The sequence below is a fragment of the Rhipicephalus sanguineus genome, chromosome 3 (assembly GCF_013339695.2).
Source record: "Rhipicephalus sanguineus isolate Rsan-2018 chromosome 3, BIME_Rsan_1.4, whole genome shotgun sequence".
Lineage (NCBI taxonomy): Eukaryota > Metazoa > Arthropoda > Arachnida > Ixodida > Ixodidae > Rhipicephalus > Rhipicephalus sanguineus.
Genome location: NC_051178.1, coordinates 133702098 through 133729472, shown reverse-complemented (window position 1 = coordinate 133729472; position 27375 = coordinate 133702098). Strand labels below are relative to the sequence as shown.

The following is a 27375-nucleotide window of genomic DNA, read 5'->3' as shown; positions in this document are numbered from 1 at the left end:
CTTCAGTACCTGTTAACGCGAGCCACACACACCTGCCAGCACTTGTAGTGATTTTGACACTTGAACCTGTAGAGTCACTTCGTGCTACTTTCGTGCCCGTGTGCACTAGTATTGGTACTTTGCTGCATCATTTCAAGATGATGCTCATGGCAGACACACATGCTAACGTGAACTTTACTAGGCTCGCGATGCCTCAATGCACAACATTGCAATTGCCCATTCACTTAACACAAGCATAATGTACCGTGAAAAACAAGCAGGTTTTATTTCGGCATCTGCAATACAATGATCCTGCTCACATTTCCTTATTTACATTTACATTTTTAACAACTGCACTTGAAACACTTTGCATAAAAGAATTGCCCTAAAATGCTGATTCTTGCTGCCATGCGAACTGTGCATTTGTCGTCAGAATTACACAGCTTGCGTTGTATACCACCACTGAAATGTGTAACCAACATGTCCGTCAATCAAACATAAGTTAGAATAAGATGAAAAGAATGGCAGAATCGGCTTCTTGTAGACCATCTCACTTTGGATGACTGGGAGGCTCATCGATGGTTTCGACAATTGAGCTGTTGACTGCCAGGTCCTTGGCCTGGAAAAGAAAGTTTAAGAAATTCATTTTCATAAGCCGTATGCAAGGCAGATATTGTGTACTGTGGACGTTGTGTGTGCAGACTAGACATAATATTCCCGTATCGTTATAAATCAAAAGTCTTGCTAAGATATACTTTCGATTGTTACTATATACTACACTAGAAAAATGGATCGTTTTGTACCACCTACAGAGTAATAGCGTGTAGCATGGTTTTAAACTTAAAAAAAAAAGTCAGGTGGTATGTACACCCTTGAAGTGTGGCTTTGTGGCAGTGCAGATTTCCTCTAATAGGCAATTTCACGACATAGTAAACGTACGCTGCATTGAAACCACATTTTTAGGTATGTTACATGAAGTAAACTACGTCTATTCATTCGTTTCAAATGCTGTAATATTAATTTGAATATTCAAAGTGCTCGAATATTTGTACAAGCCTACTAATAAGTTCATTTTTAAATGCGAAGCATTTCTTAGCGAACTTCTGCGAATTTGAGCGTATCTGTCTGTCTGTCTGTCTGTCCAGCCGCCTACGACTTTGTGCTCTCCTGGCCGTTTCGTAAATCGGATGTACACCAAAATTGGTGTGGCATAACATGACCTCATTACGGACATAAATGACAGGTCATAACATGAAAATCATGATATGCATGTCATGAACAGCATGACCTACATTCCATGGCCTTGGAGCTCTTGCTGCCGTTCCGTTAATTTCATATATACCAAAATTGGTATGGCGTGACAAGAGCTCACGATGAACATAATGACAGGTCCTAACGTGCAAATCATGACACGCATGTCATGTGCAGCATGATTTACATGACATGGTTTCGGGGCGCTCGCGGCCGTTTAAATGAATGGATATATACGAAAACTGGTATGACGAGGCATTTCTGTATGAGGAACATAACTGACATGTGATAACATGACAATCGTGACATTCATGTCATGTACAACATGGTTTACATACCACGCTCATGGCGCATTCGCGGCCGCTTCACTAAATTGATATACACCAAGATTGGTAATGTGTGATGTGACTGTATGAAGAACATGAATGACAGGTGGTAACATGAAAATCGTGACATGCATGTCATGTATGTCATGGTTTACATGGCACACTCATGGTGCATTCGCGGCCGTTTCGCTTGCTTGATATACACCAAAATTGGTATTGCGCGACACGACTATGACGGACGTAAATAAGAGGTGGAAACATGAAAATCATGACATGCAAGTTATGTACGACATGATTTACATGCCACGCTCATGGTGCGCTCGCGGCCGTTTCGCTGTGTTGATATACACCAAAACTGGTATTGCGTGATGTGACTGTATGAAGAACATGAATAACAGTTGGTAACATGAAAACCATGACATGTATGTCATGATTTACATGCCACGCTCATGATGCATTCGCGGCCACTTCGCTAGCTTGATACACCCAAAATTGGTATTGCGCGACGCTACTGTATGACGAACGTAAATGACAAGTGGTAACAAGAAAATCATGACATACAAGTCATGTACGACATGATTTACATGCCACGCTCATGATGCATTCGCGGCCGTTTCGCTTGCTTGATATACACCAAAATTGGTTTTGCGCGATGTGACTGTATGGCGAACATAAGTGACAGGTGGTAACACGAAAACCATGATATGCATATCATGTACAGTATGATTTATGTGACACTGTCATGGTGCGCTTCCGGCCGTTTTGTTAACTGGGCCCGTATTCTCAAACGATCGCAAAAGGCGATAGTATCGCGTTTGGTGACGTAGAATTTGATGCGTTCAATAAGTAAAAAAAAGACTTGTCTGTGACGTCATTGTTGCAAGTGGCCGTTGGTAGTTCGAATGTCTCACAACACGGGAGTGAGCGCACCGTACGAGTGCAGAGCAACCCGAGTGCGGCGTTTTCGAGCGTGTGCTGCTGCTTCTACGCAGTGGCCAGGCTTGGCCGGCTTGGCTGTGGCTACTTGAAGTGTAAGACGTGTTGAAAGTGCTTTCAACGTTTTTTTGTTCGATTATTTAATGCACAGTATAATATTTAAAGAATGCAACTTTGCGTGAAACGTATTTTCGTTGAGAGTTTAACACGGCGTACTCGGAGAGTTCAGCTGTAGCGTGCCGCCGCAGCGACATCGTCTCAAGATCTCAACATGTTGCCGGCTCGCGATAAGCCACACGAGCAACGCGCGGTTCATGCTCCTGGGACGTTCAAACCACGAAAAAACACGCGCTGGCAAAGAACGAGTGCTGATAACACCCCAAGGTAATGTTCGATGAAAGCTTCAGCGTAAAAAATGCTGCGTATATCCACCGAGGATTGAATACTAGAAGCTACCGCCTACGTCACTGAAATCCTAGACTTCACCACGAACCGACGGTTAACGGTGCCTTCGTTTATTGCAAATATGTCGAGAGCACCATCGAGCACCATGACGCAAAATTGACGTCGGCGGAATTACCAGATGGCGCCCTAACTTTTCCGGTTTGCTCAATAGCCAATCAGCGCGCACCAAAGGCGATACTTTTGCTATTGTCGCCTTTTGGGAATACGGGCCCTGGATATATACCAAAATTGGTACGGCATCACACGAGTACGTGACGAACATAAATGACAGGTCGTGTATTGTATATACCAGAATACACATTTCATTGTCATGGTATATACCGGATTGTGCATGCACGCGTGCACGGCAAACATGTGATATAGGGTAAACTAGATTCCATGGCATGAATGATTTCATTTGGCTCAAAGACAAACAAGGCGGTGTATGCAGCTCTTTGCTGGCTGCTTCGCATTACATCGATTCCCACTGTGCGTGGGATCTGCCGCATTTTTTTTCTCTAAAGCAGCACTGTGAAATGTACAGCATTTAAGCTGAATTCGTTCCTCTAAGTGGCATTACAAGGTGACAAAGAAGAACAATGAGAAAAGGTTGAACACTAGCGGGAACTGTTATGCCAATCATGACCTTGAACTTGCAGCAAACCCACCTCAGTGAAGATTCGGTTGAATTCTGCGATGGCCTGTGGGGAGCTGAAGGTGGCCTGGAAGTGGCGACGAACATTGGGTTCAATCGACATATCCACAGCAGACCAGAAGGCATGGAGGCGCTCTGTGCGTAGGCACGTTTGCACTGCCACAATGGTGTCGCACAGCAGTGACCCATCATCAGCGGTGACCCGGATGCGTGCCCCGAAGCACGAGTCGTCATACACCATCTTCAGGTTGCCCATCCCAAGGGGCTGGGCACAAACAGTAAATAAGCAAGGCTCAAAAGAGAGAAATGTTCAGGCTGGAGATCAATTGGTGTAAAAATGTTGAGTGATGACCCACAGAAAATTCTTTCCAGCACCAATGAAGTTCAACTACTACAGACAGTTCATGTGGCAGCTTAGCTTTGCACGACAAAAAGTTGCTGCGGCGTCGTAAGTTGCAATGTCTCCCTGCCCTGCCAAATTCCTTCAAGTACCACACCTACAATTTTATGGGTGAAACTTCGCTGTATAGGCAAGACAACTCACCACGTAAGTATTTCCACCTGGTTTCTGCACAGCCAGAGTGATCCTCTTTTCAAACATGATATCTTCCCCGTGCTCATCATCATCGTCATCATCCTCATATTCGTCATCGTCGTCATCATCATCCTCTTCATCTATATCTTCCTCCTCCTCTTTCCTTGTTCTGTCTTCAACTTGCTCTTGCTCCAAGTCACCATTTCTTTCAGAGCCAGCTGTGCAAACAGTAAAAGAGGAGAGTGAAGCCACATGAAACACTGCTTCAAGAACAGCAAAACTTAAATGATACAATCCTTTGTGCCAAGCCAAGTTTCTTGACCACTTAGTTCCCATCCCATAGGGTCATGTGTGTTAGCTTGTGTTCTATACATTTCCCTTCCAGGCTGTTATGCACAAACAGTGAGGGTGTGTACGTCCAATGCTGCATTGTTGCTGCTGAAAACAGTCATGGTGCCTGTTGTGTGGGACCATCTTTAAAAGGACTCACATGCACGAATATTAGTCTGAACTGCTTATATACTAAAAAAATTACAAAAACATTACCTACCACCTGACATCACGGTCACTGTTGAAGCTGAATTCATTAACAAAGTAAACAGGTTACGGTCACTGGGTATACATGTCCAAGCCAATGTGAAACAACATACACCCTGATACTACTGAAAAAGCAAATTAATCAGGTAGTCCGTACGATGTGAAGGCAAACCAACCACCACCACTGCCTAAAGGAATCAGACGTCACTTGCATCATACACGCCTTAATCAAACACATCATTTACCATGCGCCTTACCGCCAACCCATCCAAAAACAAACTGAATAGTTAGACATCCTCATATGCACAGCAGTGAAAATGGTGACAGGCCTCGCTCTCTATGCTTCAACAGCAGCCTATTACAGCTTGGAGTACGAAACACCGTGACCGAATTAATCGAAGCCCAGAAAGTCAATCAGATCAATGACTACAGCATACATAGACTGGAAAGCATGGCTTCAGGCATTTAGGATACCCAACGTTAGCACCAGCAATCAGAAACATCACTGATCACTTTGCACTCACAGTGCATGTGCAAAGGCACTGCACTGACCACATGGACACAAACAGCACATTTTCTATATGGATGCCGCAGGCTATCCCAAACCCAAGGCAAAAGACATAGTGGTGACCAACTGGAGGGGTGATGCTGTGTTATCGGGAACAAGACATGCCAACAATTGCATGGAAGCCGATGAGTGTGCCACAGTCCTTACCGTCAGCACTCAACCCCCCTGATAAGCTAACAAATATCACAAACTCCCAGCAGGCATGTCCAAACTATGCACAAAGCCGTATCTCCTTGAGTGCACAAAAAATCTTCCACCGAAAACAAGACATCCCACTAGTCCACCTTGTTTGAACACCTGGGCATGCGTCTCTCAGTAGAAATGAGTGTGTTCTTGAGACAGCCCGAGGCCTCACCCTCCAGGTACCAGCAGAAGGCCAGCACAACCAAGACAAGGTGGAAAAGATACCACTCACATACACACACATACTACTACAGCACTACAGACTATCTGTAGGGCCTTTCCTCAACCACATGTGAAACTAACCCATGCAGATGCTGCTCCTTGAGGCCAGCTACAAACTAATACGTTCCTCAACCTTGCACTCCGCCACTTTTTACCAAACACAATACCCTGACCGATGCCCTTTCTGCGGAGAATACCCAAGCTTGTAACATTTCACATGAGGATACCCCAAACCAGCCGTCCAACCCTGAATACCCAACCGCTATCCATCCCAGTGGGAAGCCACTCTTTCCAGCACAGCCCTGGACGACTAGTAAAGATTGAGTGACTGGGCCGCCCGGACAGCAGCAGCAAACGGGACGCTGAACTGAGGGCTCTACCCTCTGGGACTTCACAAGCAAAGAGCAGCGAAGTTTTATACTACTGCAGTAGAATATCGGTGATACGAAATTCAACGGGGAGCGAAAATATTCGTACTAGTATCACCCGAAATTTTGTATCACCAAAAAACTAGCAAAATCCATTTTTAAGCCAGGATACACGCACACAGCATTTATTTCCGTTGAAATAGCTCGTGTATGTCTTTATGGGAAACATGCAAACGGACCAATAAGGGACGGAGAAGCTGGCTGCCACAAACACACGCGTCAAAGCTTCGCGTGATGCCGAATGAAAACCAAGTGCCGAAGTCTGCTCTATCATAGTCACAAGCGAAGAACGACAGGTACGCCGAAGGTTTTCGTGCCTTTTTATGACTTTATTGGCTTTAATCTAAGGCTGCATTAGCCGCGTACCTTCGGAGCGCATAGCTGCTATCGATGACCGCGTCGATAGCGAGTGCACTTTCGTGCACACCAGTTGCGGCAAACGGTACTTCTGTCTTCAATCCATGTGCGCAACCAGCGCACAAGCCTTCAAAACTATGTCGTTCGTTGTTATTTGTGATTGCATCGGCCGTGGTTTTGTCCGCAGCATCCGCAACGCTGTTCGTCCACAGCGGTTGTGGCAAGCGATAACCACAGTTCTGAATGTGTGTGCACAGGCCGTGTGCACACTTCCGAAGCACGCTTCTCAAGGCCATCACTCGATGGCTTCGGTACCAAAGTTCGTAACACCCACGTGGCACAGAAAAAAAAAGAGTCCAGAACATCCCAATTTTGGCCCTTTGGACACAACAGAATTTGACCGGGCCTTTTACAAATTCGTATCAGCCGGGTTCGTATCACCGAGATCCTACTGTACTACTACTACTACTACTAAGGATGACACAACCTTAATGGTAGTGTCATGACACAACCTCACTGATCTTGTGTCAAACAAAGAAACGAGCCCTCAAAACTCCCCCCTGCTACAAAGATGTTATCCACCGAACTGTACCGGGGACGAACTGTCACTCTGGAGGTTTCAAAAGAATATGACAACACTGCTGAAACGCCTAACACAAGAGTACTTCAAAGGGTTTTACAGCAATAGAAGAGGCGGAATGAGGACGTTGCGTCTAATGGGGAGTACTTTCAAAGCGACCACAGTGATGTACCTGATAGTTCATTAAATAAACTTTGTTTAAAACCTACTAACATTGCCATTTTGAATGCTTTAAAACAAAATGCAGAAACGAAAAAGTTCTTACCAGGTTGGCTTCCCCTTTCCACAACAGCTAGCCTGCACTCTTCAAACACTTTGGCAAACTTGTTCATAGCTTCTGCATTCTATAGAGGCAGCATCAGGAACAGCAAGAAAGAAACATGAAGCATAAAGTAATTGTCGCTTCAAATAATGCGATATGCATAGCGTGTTATATAACAACATGTTTATCTTTTAATCAATGTTTTCCCCACGAGTTAGCACACTGCATGAGTGTACAGGCACAGCCACTACGAACACGGGGGTGCCCTTCTACAGAGGCGGTGCCTGTACTTCTTAAAGTCTCAATATGCAAACAAACAAACAAACAAAAAGAGCAGGGCTAGCAAGGAGTCACCATTTGCAAGTGTCATTGCACACACAAATATGAAGACTAGGGGTATGCGAATATTCGAAATTTCAAATAAACCATGTTTGCTATTTGATTTGCATCAGGATCTACTATTTGAAGTTTTCGAACTTCTGGAAAACAAATATAATGTTTCATTCGCTAAAAATCAAATCACAGTGCTTCTAAATGATATTTTAAAACGATAGCATGCTCCCACATTGATGATCACATGACAAAGAAAAAGTCAAGCACAATGCACTCCTATGGAAAGTGAAATTTACTATGCTAGCTGTTCCTTTCCTTGAGTGACCCAGTTTTGCTGTCTCTAAAATCACTTCTGAATACGCCTTGATTGTGTGCCGCTTCAAGGGCCAGATGGAGCTCCGTGTACCCTGACGACTTGGTCTACCATTCGGCCTCTGCATTATTTCTTTATAACACAACTCAGATACACTTTGTAGCACTCTTCTATAATACCAACCTAGTGAAAGGAAATGCTTTCATCAGGGCTGCAACAGGCGAAATAGGATTTGGAGCAATTTTTGGAGCAGCAAAATGTTGCTTTTGGAGCACAAAAATTCAAATTTGGAGCAGGATATTAATAAAAACCTGAATTTTTTAGCACGAAATCCCAAATTTGGTGCAGTATAACTAGCAGAAGGCTTACTTTTAGAAAAGAAAACAAAAATATGTACAAACCATTTAACATCAGCTAACTCGTGCACATGAACACTGCTATTTCAATAAAAGCAGTGTGTTGAGCCACCCCACAGTGCGAACAATGCCTAGGTCCACATTAGCATTTGCAGGGCCTGTCAAATAATTCGACAGGCACTGCAAATGCTAATGTGGACCTGCGAACCTGGCAACCTCGAAATTCGGAAGATTCGTAAAGCAGGAGCAAGTGGGGGTGGCGAAAAAAGAAAACTGGCGTACACTTTTGTCTATTGTTTCTCAAGGCTGCACAAATGCCATACACAGCAGCTCCAAATGATTGCCAATAATATTTTAGACGTCAGCGATCATACTAGTACTTGTAATTACACGGCGTTCTAAATCTCAGTGCACTTTTCTGCAGGACACCAGTGTACTGCGGCAAAAGTGGCTTAAAAAGTGTTCTGCACGCAACAGAACAAGCATCAAGAAATTTGAGAACCGTTGTGCTTTTTTATTGCGATAGCAATTATATGGACACTCTGGACGGGTTTTTGCCGTTATGTCCCGCATAAAGTACAAATTGATAACATCCTCCCATGCATAGTATGTTCTACCGCGGGTAAAAGCGCGCAAGTGCGGGCGGCGAACGCGGCTCAAGCAGAGATCAAACGAGCCAGCCCATCTCCATCGCTCAGAGGGCCCATAATATACCACTCCACTTGGGAGACCTGCCATTGAAGCAGAGAGCAAACGCCCCACTCGTCTTGAACGAGCATGAAAAGACATGAGGGGGGAGGGAGCTGTCGCTTGAGCAGCAACTCTGAACTTTGATTCCAAGGGTGCGGTCACGATCGCTGGCGTGCACGCTATCTTGGCAGCCATCAGCGGGCGGCTCGTATATCCTGCTACGTTCTGTGCTCTCAATGTGAAGACACTGTGTAGAAAGAGCATCTTTCCCTGGAGCGGCCGTATTATTGCGAATTATATGGACAGTCGGCGGGTTTTTACCGTCGCCGTCATATCTCGCGTAAAGTCCAAATTGATAAGATCCCCCCGCGCACCGCATGTTCTACCGCGGGTAAAAGTGCTCGAGCGGGGGCGACGAACGCGGCCGAAGCAGACAGCAAACGAGCCGGCCCATTTCCGTCGCTCAGAAGGCGCATGCGACAACATTACCCCGCTCAAGAGGCCTTCCGTCGAAGCAGACAGGGAACGCCGCACCCGTCTTGAATGAGCATGAAAGGACGCGGAGGGGGGGGGGGGGGTCGCTCGAGCAGCAACTTTGGACTTTGATACTAAGGGCACGGTCGCAATCGCTGGCGTGCGCACTATCTCAGGAGCCATCAGCTGGCAGCTCGTATACCCCTTGTACGTGCTGCGCTCTCAACGCGAAGTGACTATGCGGAAAGAGCATCTCTCCCTGGAGCGGCCGTATTCTCTTACACCAGTGTTCTGTAGTTACGCGAGATCGGATACAAAAGAGTTAGCTGCCAGCCTCACTTCGTATAACACTACAATTTGTTGCTATCGCATTCATTGCTTTGCCCTTGCGGTGAAACTGTGACTTTATTCTTTTCTTTCGCGGGGGGGGGGGGGGGGGGTGTTAGGGTCTGCGCATCTGTATTGGATGATGATGCCGACACTGCAGATGACCAACGCGGCTCTATTTCTCGCTAAAATTTACGTAACTGAGAAAATTTTGAAGCTGGTCGGGCATTTCGGCGCAGCGTGGCGCAATTTAAACAAATTTTACGGTTTTGGCTCAGCTTGGCGCAAAAATAAGGAATTTATCAAATTGGAGCAATTGGCGCCGCTGCTGCACCCCCGTTTCATGTTCCCAACTTATAAGAATATGCTCAGGGATCCTCTACAACATTTTTCTGTAATCTTGCTTGGAAGCATACGAAAAATATTCAAGAAATATTCGATGCACACTCAAACTTTAATATTTGAATTCGATTCGCACCAAAAATTTTGCTATTCACACAGCTCTAACGAGGAACAATCATCGAGCGAAGAGCAAAATTCAGTGCTTCATTACAAAAACCATTCTGTGGAGGCTTCATTCTCGCTTCTAGTTTCATGGACATGCTCCCAGTTGTGCCAAAGGCCAGAAGGAACAAGAACTATATTTACTTGACAAACTTTGGACTGCTGAAAGTAACCAGAGATGCTGGACTGCCATGGCCGGTAGTTCGCAGTTCCAAGGATCATAATGGCTGCGCAACACTTGACATAGATGAATAACACACTCATCCGTGTCTAGTGTTGCACATCCAATACTTTTACTCCAAGGGTCATGTTTCCAGCTGAAAAACTGCCGTATTTACTCGCATAATGATCGTATTCCTGAATTTAAGCATTGGATGTACTGTATATAAGGCTTGTCAGTAAACTTCCTAAGTCATCAGTGTCACAAAGTAAAAAGTCAAGTGGCTTACAGTGAAACCTCGGTGATACGATCACAGCTCATACGAATTTCGGGGTGATACGAATTTTTCGTTGGTCCCGGCCAAGGCCCATTGGCCTGCACTGTAATGGAGTATGGTTGTTGCGAACTGATTTTGACTCAGCGACGTTTGATACGAACGCACGCTACCGCCCAGCTACGAAGAGGTGCTGTCCGCGCTGTCGCGGAAGACGCGCCAAGTACGTGCGAGCGCGGGAACGCAAGCGTGGGCATGCACGCCGCACCGCCAAATCATCAGAATCACGGTGTAAGGAAAACACTTTTCTTACGGTCAGAAAAAAGCATTCAGAGACACGCCGCGGCCACCGAGATTGTGTGCGCAAATCTTTGATGCTATTATGTGCCTCCATGTGCCTTCGCGTTTAGATTACAGATGACATTAGTGCCATACTTTTTTTTTCTAACGTGTCGACGCGGGCTGCTCTCGTTGTACTGTGTTTACACGTGCCTGCCTCGTGCATCAGACACCCTATAAAAGGTGGACGAGGACCGAAAGAAGGCGAGGACGGTCTTGGTGGAGGAGTCAGGCCTCACAACGTCAACATGCGCGACCGTTGAGCTCGCACTTGTGCGGGCACGGCCTTAAGGGGGGAGGTGGCATTGAAAAAAAACTTTTTTGTTTGTTGACCTAGAGCAATGAAATTTGGCATGCATACTAATAAGTGTCTTGTATAGGGAAATATGCAGTTTCATCATGATACCTTGAGTAGTTCTCAAGTTACATCATGCTACATGGTCCAATTATATGGTCTGCTTGTGGAAAGCCTAGCGCTGTAACAAGACATGCCAGGAAGCTGCAAATGGTGTTGATCTTTACTCAAAAGAAGACTACAGGGTATGACACTCTCAGAATTGTTTAGTAAATTCTCTTTTTTTTTTTAGAGATCATCATGGCTGCTGACACACATTGTCAGAAACAGTGTCATGGACAAATCATCATCTAGAAAAATAACTGGGCCATAAACAAGAAATTGAATGTCATACCCACAAGCAGTGTTCAGGGATTCAGGAAAAAGAAACAGAATCAAAATCGGTCCAGTCATTCCCGTGCTACTCTTTCCACGAGCAATGCCCAATGTCCAAAACACACTTGTGAGAAAAAGCCTATCAAAGTTTTCGAAGTTGTTTACATTTGTTAGAAGGCACCAGCACTGTAGTCCTTGTTCTTGTGTAGAGGCAACCTTTTGCGTCTCTGCCCTTTCACTTCATGCATGTGCGATGACTTCCTTGCTCGCTGAGCGTCTTTTTAGCAGCCCTGTGGAGGGTAAGGGCCCCAGGTTGCACACCCATTGCAGCACAAATCTTGGTGTAAGCTTGAAAGTTGCCTGCACTGTACCTCACAACTGCCTCATGGACTGCTACTTCCACAGTGAAGTGGGAGGCATGCTGCTGCTTAGAAATTAGTGACCAAATCACCGAGTGAAGGCTTTCAGCGGCATTTTGTGTCTTGTTGCCACTGCAACGAGCCTGCAGTTGAGGGTCAGACAGGCGTTGGTACACTGGCCGCAACGCTTCAACAACTTTGTTGGGCAGGTTATACGTGTGTGGAAGTTGTGGCTTCCCCTCTGCCTCTGCTGCACGGTGCCTGCACCAGCTGCGGGCACCGGAAGGACAGAGCTCTTGATGAGGTTCTGCATCTGTCGATGAAACATTATGAAAGGTGGCCATCACTGCTTTCTTCATATCTTCGACGTCCGTGTTGCTTCGCAGTGCTAGGCCATAATAGCTGGTGAGCCTTCTGATCAAGTCCTGCGTCAGGCCAATGTTGTCACGGATAGCCATGCCATAACAACTAGTCAGTCTTTTAATCAGGTCTTCAGTCAGGCTGCCCCATCCTCCTAGTCTATCCTTCTTGCTTCTTGACACATGTGTTGGAGAGCTGTACCCATCCTCTCTTTGACATGATTTATACAGTCTTCTTTAGCCAGTGGAATAAATCTGTATGTTCTTTCTTCAGAGTGAGGGAAGTATCACTGTCTTCATCACAAACAATGCATGCGTACCGGAGGTCATTCTTTCCGGTGACCTTCTGAATAAAATTAAGGTGGGGGACGTGGCATTCAGTACCAACTTTCTTATTCCTTCGTAGGTTTTGATGAAAATTGGCACAGTTATTGCAAACATTTCTGGGATCAAATATCTGAGCAGTTTATTCAATAACGCGAGATGGTCAGATATAAATTCAACTCCCTGCTTCACACACGCCACGCTCATTTGCAAACCCCGCCTGTGATGCGTTTCATCATCCACTCGGTCGCGGAAACGGTAATTTGCGAGGCATTCGTTATTTTCGAAAATTCATCAGAGCTAGCGGCGACACCAAGCACGAATCCAAACGTGCCTAAATTGCGTCACCAGCGCTTTCTTTCAAGCCTATGTACTCGGCCGCGGGGTGCGGGAAGTCCGCGCACGATATGCTGGCTGGCGGCATTCGGTGACAATGCACAATGCTCCTAGCCGCGGCGACGAAACATCGGCGCACATAACGTGCTTGGTCTCGCATTTTGCGGCGCCGACGCGCGCAAATTGCTAGCCGCTGTTCCGAGCGGTCAATGCGCGACGAGCTTGGCCGGGAGGTCCGCTGCCGATTCGTAAAATGTCCATCCGCACTTTCGAGGAGCCAGCTGACGATGCGATTTGCTGCTTGTGACGAAGCACAGTGCGGCTTGTCCGCTAGCGCGATGTCCTTGCCCGCAAAGTTCGGATTCGTCTCGTAAACCAGCGCCGTGAGCGGAGTTAGGCCTAGCCACGACTCCGAGTAGTAAGCTCGGTCGCGGTGTGCGTGGCCGCGGTGCCCGATGTTTCAAAGCAAGTCATGTTCGATCGCGAGTACAAAGAGTAGTAGCGCGAAGTTATTCGTCTCTGAGTACGAAGTGCTGACAAGCTGAACTTCTACCCGAGACGCGCATCTGCGATGTTCGCGACGAGCGCGGCACGCTATCGTACACTGATGACTGCGCTTCCGCTTGCGGCTGTCAAACTACAGGGTAATCATATTCTAAATTATCGTCGACCCGTGCACTCAGGACGAGTGAACGCGTCACTAAGTAGCGCGATTTTCGACAGTCGTAACATCAGGTAACATCGCGACGCGTAAGCAGCAGACGGCTGTCCTCTGAGCGAGCATCGGACCAATGACGAGGCGTGCTGGAGCAACATGGCGGACGCGGCCAATCGGAGGCCTCGAAACGACCTTCAGAGATTTGCTTTTTGTGCGCTTGTTTTCAAAGGGAGGAGCCAGCTGAGGCGGGGAATTTGAAAACGAAGAAATGCTCTTTACGGCGAGCTCAAAATGGCGGCGCCCGGTTGTGCCGTTGCGGAGCAAGACTTTTTTGAAAACCACCGTTTTTTTGCGATCTCCACAATAATTTTCGCCAACTCAGCACGTGCAACAAATTTTTTAAAGCACTTCTAGGTGGTTTTCAGTGAAGATATTTTGGAATCAGATAGAAAAAGGGCTACAGAAACTGAAAATGTGATTTTCAAAAAATCGATTTTTTTGCCATTTTGCGCGATACGAAAGCCGCGTCCCCCCTTAAATCTCCTAAAAAAAAAAAAAAACACCCCCAACGTCTCCGCGATAACAAAATCATAACACAGGGGCGTGGTTCTGTAATATTGTGGCTTTGATCCATCGCGTGAAAGCGCTTCTTTTGTTACTTTCGCTGCAGTACTCGGATGTCATGCAAAAAAGCATACTAAAATTTGGAAGGGGCTACTGCTGTCGCGGGTCACAACGCACCTGGTTCATTAATTAAATACGCGCGTATGGGCCGTATATTTACAAGTGCTGGTATGATTGCCGGTATCTAAAAACTTAACTGAGAATCATTCAGGCTTCTTCCTGACGTTGCTGCGGCTCCGAAAAACAATAAATGAAAATGTACGCCAGCTTTCTTTTGTCGCACGCTAATTTTTCATGCGTTCTGGTGATACGAATTTCGGATGATACGAATATTTTTGGTGGTCCCGTGACATTCGTATCACCGAGGTTTCACTGTATTAAGCTTATAAAGCACGAAATTACGGACCTTGAAGCGGACGGCAAAGGCTTCTGGAGATGTCTTTCCTTCGGAGAAGTCCAATGCTTTCCATGTAAGCGAATTGGAAGAGGTGGACAGTGGGGACAATTTCGTGAACTCTGTGATGGAGTGGTTGCAGGCAACCTTGTGCACCTGGTCTCTCCTCATGACCACACGAAAACAACCTGAAACCAAGAAAACAAAATGTGCCAGTGTGACAGCAGAATGGGCCAATTACTAATGTTAAACATCTACAAGTGCCAAATCCAACATTTGCTCTTGAATACTGGCTACAGCAGGTTACCCAGCATTTCAACTGCATTGCAGGTTTGGGGTATTTTGACGACATGAACACACAGACAAAGAACTGTTGGAGCAGGCTCAACCATAATGCAACGAGCAAACAACTGCGTTTGTCTTAATTCCACTTCAAATAGACTTGGTTTTTCTCTTTTCTTTTTTTCTGGAGGAGAGGGGACACCAACAAACCAAACAAAAAACCTCGAACAACTGCAACAGGCAACCCCTGCTCGTACCCAGTGGTTTGAGTAGAAAAGCAAGATTTTAGTGGTTTTCAGTATTTCCTGGGTCAATCAAAAAATAGCAAGTATAAACATAATGGTGACTACATACACTTTTATGTGGTTAGGAAACTGTAAAACTACATGCAAGCCTCTATCACAGAACACCATGCATTTTTACTTTAAGATAACGAACTGTGTTTGTCCTCTATTTCAATACAACGAATTTTACTGCTACAGCAGAGGAAGACCAAGGCTATAAAGTGAAACTTCTGGTGGCGCCTGTTATCATATGGTTGACTTGTACGCACTTATGGTGAACGCAATATTCAAATCGTGTGCCACGCGACAGAGAGCGGAAACAGAAGCAGAGCAGTGTGTTTTCTGGCAGTGGCTGAGAGGGAGAACATGTGACTGATGTGTTGCATGTGGGAATCCTGATGCACTATATTGCACACTACTGTATCAAATTAGAGTAGTTTTGTAATCACTGCACATGCTGTGCGTTGGCACACGATTTGGTACTTTTTCTTATTGCTACATTTCAAGTAACAAGCATGAGCAGCTGCAGAGGCGGTAGCAGTTAACGCAATGAGCTCTCAGCTATTCTGGGAGAAATTTCTTCCAAGATAATCGAGAGCTCTTAATCCCTTCAGGAAACGACGGCGACATCCTGTCACCTCCTTGCGGGCGACATCCGTTCAGGAAATGCATGCCACTGACAAGGCTGGTACCTTGCGAGTGATCTCAATCAGCGAGGGAAAAAGAGAAGAGAGAAATGTCACTGCTTTTTTAGGGACACTGCAGAGCTCACTCTCTGATCCTGAGCTTGAAAGAAGCTATTTTGGACTCTGCGAATCAAATAATTTCCCAGCAAAAGCAATCTGAACTAACAGGCACACTTACCACAATTGAAAATTTTTTTGGTAAGGGCACAGCTGCAACAAGCCTTGAGCAACTGACCAATATTTTTTGGAGCGGCTTGCAGCTACCAGCTCTGTACTGCTGTCAGCTCTATAAAATGTGTATGTTCAGTGATGAAACCAACACAGGACTTTTTTTGATTGAATGCTTAGTGGCAACGAAATTTGCATTGCCTTTAACAAATCTTACTCGATTCTTACAAAAAAAAAGCGGCTACCATAAAAGGAGGTGCAGAATTTTTTTTTTTTTAATCTGGGGTTTAACGTCCCAAAACCACGCTATGATTATGAGAGACGCAGTAGTGGAGGGCTCCAGAAATTTCGACCACCTAGGGTTCTTTAAACGTGCACCTAAAGCTAAGAACATGGGCCTCAAACATTTTCACCTCCATCGAAAATGCAGCCGCCGCAGCCGGGATTCGATCCCGCGACCTTCAGGTCAGCAATCGAGCGCCATAACCACTAGACCACCATGGCGGTGCAGGTGCCGAAATTCAGATTGTCGCCTTGCTTTCATGCAATTTTGGAGCACAGATTTTTTTGTTTTTGATGTGCGATGGTTTCCAATGTTTCATATTCATCGGAATGAGTGGAGAGCAAGTGCTCCATTTTGGTGAACATGATAGCATCAGCGTTGCACCACTATGGGCAACACCCATGGTTTCAATGACAAGCTGTGGCAGCTTGTCATGTTATATTGAGGTTTAACTGTAATGAAATTTCACAGTTCTGGTAAATTAGAATTCAAATTTTTATTATATACATTCCCACCAATGTGACACTTTCTTACAAATGCAAAAAATCTTGTTAGAGGAGCAGTTTCTAATATTTGGGGTTTTAAGTGCGAAAACTTCGATATGATTATGAGGCACACCGTAGCGGAGGGCTCTGGAAATTTTGACCATCTGGTGTTTTTTAACGTGCACTGTCGTAGCACGGTACACGGGCCTCTAGCATTTCGCCTCCATCGAAATGCGACCGCCGCGGCCAGGATCGAACCTGCGACCTTCAGGTCAGCAGCCGAGCCCCGTAACCACTGTACTACCGATGCGGACAGAGGAGCAGTTTCCTCATGAATGCGAATGCCTTATATAGCTCAATGTAATAAAAACTTGTTTAACAAAGAATGTAACTGGAGCCAACATTTCGAAAAGTGGACTTCTCAAGGCTGCCTTGATGAAAACAAGTCTACTTATCAAAACGGTGGCTCCAGTGAACATGCCCTGTTCAATGGATTTTCACCGATGTAAGGAAGGCTCTTACAGGGTCGGGTCTTGTGCTTGAGAATCTTGATGTCGCCTATGGCTCGCTCCTTCCACTGCTTGAGCTGGCTGTCAAACACAAACAACTTAGCCCGGTGACAAAACAGCTGTTCTTCATCTTCTTCACCAGTGCGCAGCTCCACCAAGTCTGGTAAAGGCACCACAGGCTCAAAGTGGATGTCGACGCTAGGGGCTACCTCGTCTGCACCTGCAGCCGTGAAGAAGACCCATCAGGCTGACACACCTTTATGATGCAGTCAAGTCTCACTCTGGCAAAAATGCAAGCAGAAAGCCTGTTTTGACTGAAGTTGCTGAACTTTAGGGATTTCGTTGAACAGGCCCCACATGTTTAGAGTTGACCTTGTAAGCACTGCATACAAATTTCTAGCACTTCACGGGCTACACTGACAGCTACTACACACAGTACCAACTTAAAAGAATTCAATGCATGCTAAACCCACAAAACCATGGTGTAGCTGCCCTTCAGCTGTGCAAGAGAGCTGGGTCAGCTGTAGTGAACCCAAAAAACGTTTTTTGCTCTGCTAATGTAAATGCTATGCTCATTGGAAGAGAGAACTTAGTTGTTTCTATCGAGGATATCTTCTGCTCAGAACCAATATCGAGATCTCCTGTAATATTTGCCACAATGCTTATGTCTTCAACTTAAAACTAGCAACATTATATGGCAAAATTAACTGTTTTAAAGAAGCAAAGGCCCCTGATGTCACGGAAGTCAGTAAATGTGATTGGCTGGGGTGCCTGCAAATTTTGTAGTGGTTGGAAAAAGCAAAAGTTTATATCTAAGGCCTATTTACAATTTTTAGGTTGTCACCAACTTGATCACGAGTACAAACATGTTGGCAGCGACCTTCCCACGACTGCTTATCACGAGCCATTTTGTGGGCCGCAGTGCTCACATGACATTCCGAGCAAGCCCTAATGAGCTGCGCTAGCCACAATCCTCAGACGTTTTCACTGCACAGGCCAGCCCAAGAAGGTGTCTTCATCATGCATGTCACCCTTCTCTTTTTATTTTAGACACATGCAACCAGTTCAGTGTCATGTCAGTCATTAATTGGCTACAAACAGGAATTTCGCAAGTGCGTCAACTCAAAGTGCACATCGAATAGGCACATCCATATGGACTCACCATCGTCCTCAGCCTCAGACTTGCGCCTGGCCGTAGCTGACTGGAACAGCTTGGTGCCTGCTCCAGAGAAAAGGGACTGCCCACTCTTGGGAGACGGCCCTTGGAAGCCAAAACCTGTACCCGGCTGCTGTTTAGCCAAATCGGCAAAGGACAGCCCTGCAGCTGCTTTGCTGAAGAGCCCACCACCACTGTCTTCATCCTCCTGGCTGCCTGTGGTGCTGTCGGCTGCAGCTAGGTGGGGTGCATCCTTGGTTGATGCAGATTTTGTGGGGCCTGCAGGTCTTGAGGATGCTGCCAGTGCTTCTGCAAAAGGAAGTGGAACATTGGTGGCCACAGTTTATTGTGTGCTTATTATCTGTTCATTGGTGGATACAGTAAAAGCTCGTTAATTCGACACCCGTTAATTCGGAAATTCGGATAATTTGGACGGCTCTAGTGGTCCCGGCCAAAGTGCATGTTAATCTATGGGACCAAACCGTTGTTAATTTGTCAGAATTCGGCTCCGCACCGCTTAATTCGGACAAATGCTGACGGCTGCCGCTACACAAAAGTGTGGTAAAGCAGCGGGGCACCACTGGAGTGAAACCAAAACCTGAGTGGCATCGCCATCGTGATCAACTAGGGGGGGGGGGGCGATCGCAGCGTCACCGAACGTCGGCGTCTTCTTTCTTCGCTTCACTTGTTGTGTCGGCACAGTCTCTTCTTGCGGAGTTCTTTTTTTTTCCGTTGTGACCGTGTTTGCATGTGAGGCCCGAGCATGATGCCCAGCTGACGATGGCATCGAAGAGGTGTCATCCGAGTCCACCGACGATGACTGCCCGACCTTCGATGCTGTCCTTCCCACTGAGGGGGGACGCTACGAGCGCGCGTAGCGAACGGATGCGAGGCACATCGGCTCTGTCAATTTTCGACTGGAGCCACGGACCTTTCTACCGGACCGCAGAAATTTTGTGTCCTCTGGACCCAGCAAGTCACCCGGATCACGGAGACATCTAATTTGTCAAGGTGGGCCGATTTATCAACAAATTAGAGCGACTTTTCCGTCTCGCCTCGCGGCGCCAACGCCGAGTCCAGCGGCTCAGCTAGCGTCCGGCAGCGGGGAAGTCAACGCTCCTGCCAAAATGGACGCTTCTTCAGCTCAACGCGGCTACGACCCAGAGGAAATGGCATGGTCGACCGTTTCGCCTGCCGGGAACCAAGATTTGACACCAGTGGAGCCCATCCGCAATGAAAATCTGTTCCGTCTTGTGGAGAGACGCTCCCAGCGACGAAAGGCCAAGCTGACGGCGGCCACCGCCCAAGCCGCTCCCGGCAAGCAGCTATCCAAGCCACAAGCTCCTACCTTGCGCAAGGAAAAGGGGCAAGCCAAACCAGCATGGAGGCCGAAACCTCTTCAGAAATTTCACCCGGACGACATTGTAGTTGTCCTAAAGCCCCGGACCGCCCTGGCACTCGGAGCCGCGTTCCAACCTGGTGAGCTCGGCCTGTCCTTGCGCACTTACCTTGGTGCGCAGTTGGCTGCAGACCTTAGCTTTGTGATCTCCCGTGAGCAGAACCTTATTGTCGCAAGTACCAAGAACGCCTACGTGGCTGACCGCCTTCTTGGGGACTTCGTCATCAACTCGGCGCAAGGGGATGTGTCCTTCCGCGGCCATCTCAAGCAATTTGACGATGATGTCAGCTATGGCGTCGTCTCCATAGCTAATCATGAGACCGATGAAACCCTGAAGGACAGCATTCAATGGAGGCAGGGCGCTATCCTCGATATTCGCAAGTTTGGGACGTCCAACAAGGCCCGACTCACCTTCGCCGGGAAGGTCAAGCCACGGACTGTCCACTACAATTCCGAGATCATCACTGTCCGGCCCTACCTCCGTACCATTCCGGCCTGCGGCGTGTGTGGCACCGTGGGACACAGGACGGACACGTGCCCCAATCCAAACCAAGATCGTTGTGGCCTGTGTGGACAACACGCGCCATTTGTCGAGGGGGTGCGAGCCCTTCACGAGTGTAACGCGAAATGTGCAGTTTGTGGTGGTGGCCACGCCACGAACTCAAAGGATTGTGCGGCGAAATATCGCACGGCCGCCAAGTCGGCCAGCCCAAAGGGCGGCAAAAACAACCCGGCGTGGAAGTCAGCGACACGTCCGCCGGCACACAGCTCTGGCAGTGGCGAGGACTCACCACGACAAAGTGATGTCAACTCGACGTCGGTGCCACCCAGTGAGCGCACCGAGAAGGGAGGAGCAGCACCACCGCCCCCACACGGCGACCATGGGAATCAGAGCCGCTCCCAGCAGCAACAACCCAAGAAGCAAGGTGCGGGTGACGCCTGGGCAACTATCGTCAAAAATGGCAAAAAGGTGAGCGGCGCGAGTAGGGTTGCCTCCTCCTCCCCCTCTTCTCCCCCCTGCCCTTCCCGCTCAACGGCTGATGCTGAGCTCCACAACCTAGTGGCATCTCTCCGGGCACAAAACGAGATGCTCCTAGCCAAAATTGAAGCTCTTGAAAAGCAATCTACTCGCCCTCCCCAGCCTGCCCCGCATGCGGAAGCCATGGAGAGCGCGGCGGTGCCACCGACTACTCTGGAATCTTCCATTGCCGCCCTTGAGACCCGCCTCGAAACCAAATTTACCACCATGATGAACACATTAGCTGCGCAAATCATGGCTCAAATTACTAATCAGGTTAATGCTCATGTTAACGCTCAAGTAGCGGAGACCCTTCCCAACATGCTTGCCTGCGCTGCGCGCAAGGGTAGCCTCAAGGATGTATCTGGCCGCCCAAGCAAATTCTCCCGTCGCTCGATCAGCCTCAACGACGATGAGGACAGTGGCTCCATCTCTGGGACGGAGGTACAAGCCCAGGGAGCTGGCTCCGGAGCTACAGCCCTCTCAATTCCAATTCCCAAAACTGAGAATGGCGGGACACCCTCCATGTAGGCAATCCCCCAAGTCCAAATTGGCTTCCCCCACCCTAGTAACACAATGGAACTGTCGGGGACTCCGGTCCCGTACAAAGCGGGCCGACCTCCGACTGTACATTTCAACATTTGAGCAAATGCCCGCCGTGGTGGCCCTTCAGGAGCCAGGAAAGGGCGCCACCTTACCAAATTATACGACGTTCCAACAGGACCCCTCGTCTTGTCTTTGCGTCCATAAGAACTATACTGCCACCATGGTTGACCTTGACCTCCAACTTGCATATTCATATGTAATGGTGACTCTCCTTCCCATCCGCAAATCAGATCCATCGTTACATATCCTTAACGTATACTGCACTCCAAAACTGCCGAATGTTACATTCTCGGACCTCTTTAGCCGCGCACTAAGAGTTGCGGGTAGGGACCCCCTGCTGATTGTGGGTGACTTCAACGCCCCCAGTCGGGTTTGGGGGTACCATCGTGAAGAGAAGCGCGGGCGCAAACTGGCGGAACTTGCGTCAACGCTGGGCCTCACTCTTCACACCGACCCAGTCCACCCAACTCGGATAGGCAATTCTGTGACACGAGATACGTGTCCAGATTTGACATTTACCCGCAACATTCAGTATGCAGAGTGGATCAACACCGAGGAAACCCTCGGTAGTGACCACTGCATCTTGAATACAACAATCCGGACCAAACCATTAGCACAACCCATATCACACGCCCGGCTCCCAGACTGGTCCAAATTTAGGCTAAATTATAACACCGCAGCATCAATACTCGAGCAAGGCTACGACACGTGGTCCCAAGAATTAGTTAGTAACCTTCGCTCCACTGAAACCAAAATTCAGCTTTCAGAGGCGGTCTCAGACGTGGACAACCACCTCCTCCACCTCTGGGAAGCGCGGCATTGCCTTGTTTGCCGATGGCGCCGACAAAAGCATAACCGAAAACTAAAAGCTCGAGTCACCGAGCTCACCCAGAAGGCGGCCGAGTATGCGGCCCAACTCGCGGACGCTAACTGGGTGAATAGATGCAACATGGCAGCGAGCCAAATGTCCGTAAAGAATACTTGGAGGCTATTTCGTGCCCTCATAGACCCAACGCAAACCCGCACCGAAAATCAAAAGCACCTACAAAGGGCAATCCATAGCTTTCAGGGCAATACAACTCAGCTGGCGCACAAATTAAGGGACCAATACCTGTGCTTTACACAGGACCCCCGCGGATCGGCGTACTCCTATGCAGGTTCGGAGAACGTTGCGCTGGATCGACCTTTCCAGCTTTTCGAACTGCGGAAGGCCCTGTCTAAAATGAAACGTGGCACCGCTCCGGGTCGGGACAAAATTACTGTGAAAATGTTAGCTAACCTTCCCGATCCGGCATATGAATCACTATTAGCTTACATCAACTCAATTTGGTCAGGGGAAGTGCCACTCCCCATAGAATGGAAGACCGCCCTGGTCACATTTATCCCAAAACCTGGCAAGGCCGTGAACATGGATAACCTTCGCCCCATTTCGCTCACATCATGTGCGGGCAAACTGATGGAGACGATGGTGCGGGATCGATTGTCTGATTTCATGGAGAACCAATGTATTTTCGCAGAATCAATGCACGGGTTTCGCCCGTACAGATCCGCGCAGGACATTCTGCTTCAACTTAATCGGGACATTCTAGACCCCGTCGAATGCCCTCGCAACGACAAGGTCGTACTCGCCTTGGACTTGAAGGGAGCATTTGACAATGTAACCCATGAGTCAATTTTAACACACCTTTCAGAAACCGGCTGTGGCTTGAGAGCGTTCGAATACATTCGGCAGTTCTTAACCGATAGACAATCTTACATCCGCATACAAGACAAGGAATATGGCCCTTTCCCCTTAGGAACTAGAGGTACACCACAAGGCGCAGTGCTGTCTCCTCTATTATTCAATCTGGCCATGATGCACCTGCCGGCTCAGCTGGCTGATGTCCCTGGTATACAACATGCGTTGTATGCTGATGACATCACCATCTGGGCCACTCAGGGCTCACTCGGAGACATTGAGGCGAACCTGCAACAAGCCGCGAGCATAGTCGACCGCTATGCCCGCCAGTGCGGCCTTCAATGCTCACCCTCCAAATCAGAATTCGTGCACATACGCCCCTCGCCAAAGTGCACGGCCAAAATTGAACTTTCGCTGGAGACAGGTCCAATCCCTGAACAAAAAGAAGTCCGGTTACTGGGGCTCTTTATTAATCAAAACAGACGGTCAGACAGCACATTGGCCAAACTCCGTGAGGTGGGAGACCAGGTGGGCCGCATGGTCCGCCGGGTCTCTAACAAACGCGGGGGGCTACGGTGCAGAAATGCTTTGCGGCTGGCACATGCATTTGTAACCAGTAGAATTTTATATTCTACCCCATACCTCCACCTGCGGAAGCAAGACGAGGATGCACTTGAAGTCATCCTTCGCAAAATAGTTAAGCGGGCCCTCGACCTCCCCGTGAATACCTCGAACCAGCGCCTTCTAGGCCTGGGCATGGCGAACACGTTTCGGGAGCTTCGAGAGGCCCAGCTCACAAATCAGTACACTCGACTCTCAAAGACGGTAGCGGGTCGCCGCCTATTAGCCCTCTTACATATCCAACACACCAACATCACGGAAGATCGCGTTCAACTCCCATTCGAGTGGAGATGCGCCCTCCACGTGCGCCCTCTTCCAAGCAACATGACAAAAGAAGACCACAATGGCCGGCGCCTGGCGCGGGCGGAAGCCCTGGCCCGCCATTATGGATCGAAACCCGGCGTGTTCTACGTGGACGCCTCCGGCCCGCACCATGGGGGATGGTATACGGCCGCTGTCGTCCACGAGAACCGAACAGTTAACGGGCTCACTTTCCGAGCCCGGGACATAATACACGCGGAGGAAGTCGCCATTGCATTGGCAGCTTGTCACCCCGCATCGCAAACCATCATCTCCGACTCGCGAGGGGCCTGTCGGAACATCGAAAACGGCTGTGTCGCGGACTTAGCCTATCGACTATTGAAACGTTGTGACTATCAGGGAAATCCCCGCACCCCGCCGTATAGTCTGGGCTCCTGCTCACATGGGATTAGAAGGGAATGAGGCAGCCGACGCTGCCGCCCGCGCGCTCTCTTACCGGGCATTCCCACTCGCCTCCCGCGATCAGGAAGACCTCGAATTTAATCCTGTCTATTCTTTCCGCGAAATTGTGCAGCATTACCAATCTGACCACAGCCTTTATCCACGCCCGTGTAAAGGCTTAAGTAAAGCGGAGGAGCGGCTTTTACTCCCTCTGTACACAAACACTATGCTGTGCCCGGCAGCACTAAAACACTTCGACCCCGCCTTTTCCGGCAGTTGCTCGCACTGTGGGGAGAAGTCTTCGGACATCTACCACATGGTGTGGGCCTGCCCCTCCAATCCTGCTATACCCCCTATCCCCAACCCAACCCGGGAGGAGTGGGAGGCGACCCTGCTTGGCTGTTCTGACCTTCAGGCCCAAAAGTCCTTGGTCCGACGAGCCCAGGCAGCAGCCGACGCCAATGGGGTCCCGTACTAGGGAGCGTGTAACGAGCGTGTGGCGCCCTGCCTAGCCTAGTTTCATGACCTCGCCAGGTTCGGCAGGCAACCTTGGTCGTGCGTGAAGAATAAACACTGACGAGCGCGGCTCGGCAGTCAGTAGCTGTTACCCCGCCATGCGTTTGGGTCGTCCTTGTTAGAGCGCGGGCGCCTCGGCCCCCCTCGTCCGCGGTCCCGGGGCGGATCGTGACACTGGCGACGAGTACAGTCAACGTGTCGACCCAGGCCATCGAGAGCGGCAAAACAACGCCCCCCGCATCTGCCGCCATGCCGCTGTACGGAAGGCTCGAGCCGTTCGAGGGAGACGGGTCCGCCTGGCCCATCTATGAGGAGCAAGTTCACGTGTTTTTCCGCGCTAACGACACGCCCGAGGAGAAACAGCGGGACATTTTCCTGGCAAGTTGCGGAACCCAAGTCTTCAGTCTCCTGCTCGACCTCCTAAAGCCGGCTACACCGCATACCAAGACGCTCAGCGAGCTGCTCACTACCCTGCGCTCGCACTTCAGTCCGGCGTCGTCCACGCTAATGGAGCGTTTCCGCTTCAACAACCGGAGCCGCCGGGAAGGGGAGAGCCTCGGGCAGTTCGTCGCCGCGCTACGAGGTTTGGCGAGTACCTGCGCTTTCGGGGACCAGCTGGACTCGCTGCTACGGGACCGTTTCGTCTGCGGCATAAACAGCCCCGCCATGCAGACACGTCTCCTGGAACTTCCCGACCCCTCGCTGGACGACGTGGTGAAAGCAGCGCTGGCGATGGACGCGGCGACAAAAGACGCCGGCGAGATTGCGCGTGCGGCGTCAACAGAAGCGGCGGTCAACAAGATGGTGGCAAGGGACGGTATATGCAGTCGCTGCGGTGACGCCCATTCCCCCTCACAGTGCCAGTTCGTACATTCGCAGTGCTTCACGTGCGGAAAAACGGGGCACCTTGCACGAGTATGCCGAACGGGGAAGCAGAACAGCGCACCACAGCAGCAGCCTGGATCAAGCCCAGGTTCCACAACAGCCCGCGGTCAGGGTAGGCGTCGCAAGTGGCGGCGGGGACGTGCGGCAGCAGGCTCGGGTTCCTCCGCGGCCAGGCTCAACGTCGTGTCCGAGAACCCGCCGATTTTCGACATGTGGCACACAGGCCTTGTCCCGTCGTCTGTGCCGCCGTACGTGCTGACCGTCGAAGTTTGCGGGCGCCCCATTTCCATGGAACTGGACACGGGGGCCAGTGTGTCGGTCATGGCTGGCAAACTTTTCAAAAGGACCTTCCCCGGAGTGGCCGTCGAGGCTTCAGGCGTCATGCTGCGGAGTTACTCTGGAGAGCTTTCCCAGGTCGAAGGCCAGGCCCAGGTCAGCGTTCGTTTTGGCAACAGGGAAGCAACCCTTCCTCTGTATTTGACCAAGGGGTCATCACCGACGCTGCTCGGCAGAAATTGGATTTGCGCACTGGGTGTTCGGCTGCCAGAAGGCCAGGAAGCAGCCCTACATGGCTTACAAGACATCCCGAGCCTCCTAACAGATTTCCAGTCACTGTTCCAGCCAGGGGTGGGCACATTCGCCGGTACGACTGCTGGCATCCATGTACCCGAGGGAGTCCAGCCTCGGTTTTTCAAGCCTCGCCCGCTGCCGTTCGCACTGAAGGACGGGGTAACCCAGGAGCTGCAACGGTTACAGCGAGAAGGCATCCTGGTACCAGTTAAGACTGCGGAGTGGGCCGCTCCCATCGTTCCAGTCCCCAAGCGAGATGGTAGTGTCAGAATCTGTGGGGATTTCAAGGTTACGATCAACCCCGTCGCTACCGTCGAAAAGTACCCCCTGCCTCGGATTGAAGATCTCTGGTCGGCTTTGTCTGGTGGCCAGAAGTTCACGAAGCTCGACCTCAGAGACGCGTACCAGCAGTTGGTGCTCCAGGAGGCCTCACGGAAGTATGTCACGATATCGACAACTATGGGGCTTTTCCAGTATACGCGTTTACCATTTGGAGTGACCTCGGCACCAGCCATCTTTCAGAGAGAGATGGACAACCTCTTCAGGGGCATGAAGCACGTGGCAGTGTACTTGGACGACATCCTCGTCACCGGTATTGACGATGGAGACCACATGCAGAATCTGCACACGTTCTGGCCCGACTTCAGGATGCTGGTCTCAAGCTCAAGCGGGAAAAGTGCGTGTTCATGGTTCCCAGTGTAGAATACCTCGGACACGTCATCTCCCAAGCCGGCCTGACTCCGGCCCCCGCAAAGTTGAGGCTGTTCTGA

At 49.2% G+C, this 27375-nt stretch overlaps 2 protein-coding genes across 2 annotated transcripts in view; one reads left to right on the top strand and one right to left on the bottom strand.

Annotated features, from left to right (window-relative positions):
* Positions 1 to 241: 241 nt before the first annotated feature.
* LOC119385865 (uncharacterized) lies at positions 242 to 18942 on the bottom strand. The gene is made up of 7 exons (XM_037653234.2): positions 18617 to 18942; positions 17468 to 17674; positions 14770 to 14945; positions 7267 to 7345; positions 4136 to 4344; positions 3605 to 3856; positions 242 to 598 (listed from the first exon to the last, which is right to left on the bottom strand). Exons 3-7 carry the CDS (start codon positions 14926 to 14928, stop codon positions 530 to 532), a joined length of 768 nt encoding a protein of 255 aa, XP_037509162.2. The 5' UTR covers positions 14929 to 14945; positions 17468 to 17674; positions 18617 to 18942; the 3' UTR covers positions 242 to 529.
* Positions 18943 to 24256: 5314 nt separating this feature from the next.
* Positions 24257 to 27375, top strand: part of LOC119385864 (uncharacterized) — a gene marked incomplete at its 3' end in the record, with an annotated part of 42074 nt that continues 38955 nt past the window's right edge. The window contains 2 exon segments of the mRNA XM_037653233.2: positions 24257 to 24513; positions 25273 to 27281. Coding sequence (XP_037509161.2) covers positions 24257 to 24513; positions 25273 to 27281 — 2266 coding nt within the window.